The following is a 3,794-nucleotide window of genomic DNA, read 5'->3' as shown; positions in this document are numbered from 1 at the left end:
TTTCCAATTAGCTGCATTACTGTCCTCCTTTTTACTTGCAGTTCATGTGTTATGGCTGGTTCTAAATCTGGAGGTAGTTTCGCGCCGTTTATTGTTTATTATTATTTTTCGATATATATGGTCTTTTTGTTGTGTGTGATAATGCTGCTTGACTTCTTTTTATATGACGCGTTCTTTTGTAGCGCAGAACCAATTGTTGGCAGGTGAAAGATTTATTTGTAATCCAAAACTCTAATTTATCTCCATTTATAAGGTTGCAACACATCTTCATCCCTCATTCATTAAATTCCCATCTATTCTTCATCATCTCATCCTGTTATTTCTCCCTATCATCGAAAACCTTATATATCATAATTTACACTTTTATCGTTATTAGTCGTATCTATTTTCCACATTTTCATCTATGCTTGTTTTTTCTAGAATAACAAAGTACAGGCATGCTTTTTTGTAGAAACAATTCCATCCATGCTTGTGCCGCGTGCCGTCATACTCTGAGACCAAAAGAGGTTTAATGCCTGGAAATTTGAGACTACAAAGTTCTTTTAAGATGATTTTTTGTTTTTTGTCCTGCTATATGCTGGTCAACCGACCACTTTTTAATTAATTAATCGCTTATTCAAACGTTTTGATCTCTAACCAGTATAACGATTTTTAATAAAGTAACATAAACAAAGATCCTCTATACTTCATAGAGTTCCTTCATCTCTTCATATATTTGCTATTTAAAAAATCCTTATTCTTATTTTAATTCTGCCGTCATGGATTATCCATTAGTATTCCTAGTTTTTAAATTCTTCTCCAAACAATAAAATGTTTCTTCCCACAACTTTTAGATATCATTAATATATATGAAAAGATGCCCCCTATATTACGCCACCCTTACCCAATTTCTTCCCGTTTCTTCTTCTGAACATGAGGATAAGAAACCAAGCTAAAAAACATTTTCTGCAATCTTTCCTCTTGTATCTAACAATTGTTGAGTAAAATATAGAACACAATCACCTCTCCCTCACCCTGCATCATTTTATTCTGCTGCGTTTCGGATCACGCCCAGTCACTTAAATCGGTATCTTTCGGACTTTTTCAATTTTCTACAAATGCTCCTGCGGGTAACATAGCACATACATTTGGCTTTAACACTAAACTCTGTGTGTCTGCCACTGTCCCCTCCATCATCTCCCTGAGTATGATGATATCCGTAGTCTTTTATCTTTTACAAGCACTCACATTCAAATATTCCTTTCTTTTTCTTCCTTTTTGGACCTCTTCAATAATAATCCTGATAGTTCTCCACTTCTTCTAACTCACTCATTTGCTCTCATCGCTTACTTGCCGTTGTTTTTAATTCCTCTATTTTAATTTACCATTCTGTATTACTACTCTAATATTAGTATATACACACTCACAACACTTTCCTATCATTATTATTATTATCATCACTATTATAATATCAGTTAAACATTCCAGAATAAACAATGCTAGCAAATTGAAATATTACGCATTTTTTATAACTTATCACCCTACTACTTTATAACCATCGGCCGCCTTCATACTAAAATTTTTATATTTTCAATAATTTTCAATATTTAAAATGATTGAGAGAAAGCGTTTAATTATATCAAATGTAAAAAATTCTTTCAAACAAGCAAGTTTCATAACTTTCATTAATTTTAGAAAACATCCATGTATTTCTAAAATATTAGAGGATTCATAAAGCAGGAGCTATACTCATAAGCAAATTTCTTATTGAAGAGAAAACTGGAATCTTTGCACTATTCTCCTTCACATTTGCATTCTGTAGTTTTTTCAGGCATCTTTCTCATTCCATGCACAATATCCTCTTTCTCCCCGTCTTTCCAAGCTTGGTTATCAACTGCTTTTTCCACTTTTTTTTTGCTATCTTCACTCAATGTGCACTTTTCACCATCTTTGCCATCTTTGTTAAAAACACACCCCTTAGCCTTTAGTTCCTTACATTTTTCTTCGTCGTTTCCTGCTGCATTGCAAACTTTCTCCCTTTCTTCTGCTGATTTAGGATCTTTCTTCTTGTTTGCAGTATCTAATTGCGTCCTCAGATCCTGGATTGTTCGCGCGGTTTGCATGCCGTAGTATGTAAGAATACTATACAGTTCGTCGATGTCTGATATATCCCCCAGGCGCATCTGGCTTTGTCGTTGTGCTACGTCTTTAGGGATCTGCATTTTGTTTATTGCCTCTGTTAGCACTTTTAGCTTCGCCGCATCTTTGCCTCCGAAGTACGAGGTTAGCGTTGAGGTTAGGTCGGGGTTCTGGCCTGTCGCGGCCGGCTTTGTTGGCTTCATTACAGCCTCTGCGAGGGTTGGTCGGGAGTCCAGGGCCGTTGTTTCGTTGTTTGCCTCCATTATCTGGGAGTTTGGCACTGCCTTCGATGCCTCGAACGCATGCTTCCAGGCCTTGATATGGTCGGTTGATGCGGTTTTCAGATCGTTCAGAGCTGCCAGTACTATGTTGCCGCCTCCTGTTGTCACCGTAATGTATCCTGCGAACGGTGTATGGCTGTTTGTAAACTGCTGTGTAGCAGCTAGCTTCGTGGGGGTTCCGTCTAGTAAATGGCACTTGTGGGTGCCGGTTGGTGCAGTATATGTGTTCCCGGTCTCCGTTCCTGACAGCAGTTTTTTGTAGCCTGTGGTATCAAGGTACTCTGTTGTGCGGGGCGAAGCCGTTAGGCCTTGTAGCTCCAGTGGGCAGCCGACGCCATCAATTTGTTTGGCCGAATAAGTTTTGCCTTGCTCGGCCGTCGTGCTCACCAAACAGCCGTTGTTGGTGGAGCTGCTGCTTTGAGCTAGTAACATCATCGTTTCGTCGATCCTGCCTTTTAGGTAGGAGGCTGCCCTGGCGACGTCGGTAGCTCCGTGCATGCCTGTTGTTTTTAAGTTGTCTATTGCCTTGAATGCCCGGCGGTCGAAGTATTCTGCTAGCAGGATTGCTGCCGTCCCCTCCTTTGTAGTGGCTTTAATGCGAGAAAAAATGCGACTGCGGACTGCCTGTCATTTGAGCGTTGTATAATCCGATAATATCGTGGTCGTGTCGTGATAAACTTGATTGACTATTGTTCCCAGCTCCGCTGTTAGGCCACATATGGGCGTCCACGCTGTCTTCAGCAAGCCTTGTCCTACTGCCCCCCGCGCCAGCCTACTTTGCATCTTTGCTGCTGTTAGAATTGCTGCTAGCAGCGTCGCTTGTAGAGTCGAAACCATTGTATTTTTTGCTTGTCCTGCTTCTTCCTTAATCCTCGAAGTTTTCAAGGTTTCAATGGATAAGTTTAAGAACCCTGTGTAATGGAATTAGTGCGTTTATCAGTTGGATATGTAGAAGGGGTAATTAAAGCCCGGTGCCGCAATTACAGGGGTTAGGCGGAAATGTTTCTGGGGGCGCCGTTTCTTTGCGTGAGTGGCGAGCACATCACTTTGGTATGGACAACGTTCCTTGCGCCGCCGCATAGTGCTAGATTAAAGTATAAGTTTTGACTGGCAATACGTAAAAGCGCTACTTCTGTTGCTATCCTTACGTTTTTCGGCAGTATCCCTGTAACATCTTGTTATGTTATAGGATAGATCCATGAAAGGAAATATCGTTGGGTGTATGTCTGATGAGGTTTCCTCTTTTCTCAATGAAAAAGGTTTTTAAGGTATTATTTACATAAGACATATCTTTAGTCTGTTTAATATTCATATATATATGCCAAATATATGGCTTGTTGATGAAGTTACAACTGGAACTGTTTTCAAACCGTATATTTTTCGTCATTGTTTTTA

At 39.7% G+C, this 3,794-nt stretch overlaps 1 protein-coding gene across 1 annotated transcript; it reads right to left on the bottom strand.

The window, feature by feature from the left end:
- Positions 1–1,772: 1,772 nt before the first annotated feature.
- On the bottom strand, positions 1,773–2,897 carry TEOVI_000049600 (Trypanosome variant surface glycoprotein (A-type), putative; the record flags this gene model as incomplete). The annotated part of the gene is made up of 1 exon (XM_067223309.1): positions 1,773–2,897. One exon carries the CDS (start codon positions 2,895–2,897, stop codon positions 1,773–1,775), a length of 1,125 nt encoding a protein of 374 aa, XP_067079410.1.
- Positions 2,898–3,794: the final 897 nt, after the last annotated feature.

The sequence above is a fragment of the Trypanosoma equiperdum genome, assembly GCF_001457755.1.
Source record: "Trypanosoma equiperdum strain OVI genome assembly, contig: ctg_182, whole genome shotgun sequence".
Taxonomy (NCBI): domain Eukaryota; phylum Euglenozoa; class Kinetoplastea; order Trypanosomatida; family Trypanosomatidae; genus Trypanosoma; species Trypanosoma equiperdum.
This window is presented reverse-complemented; position numbering and strand designations above follow the sequence as displayed.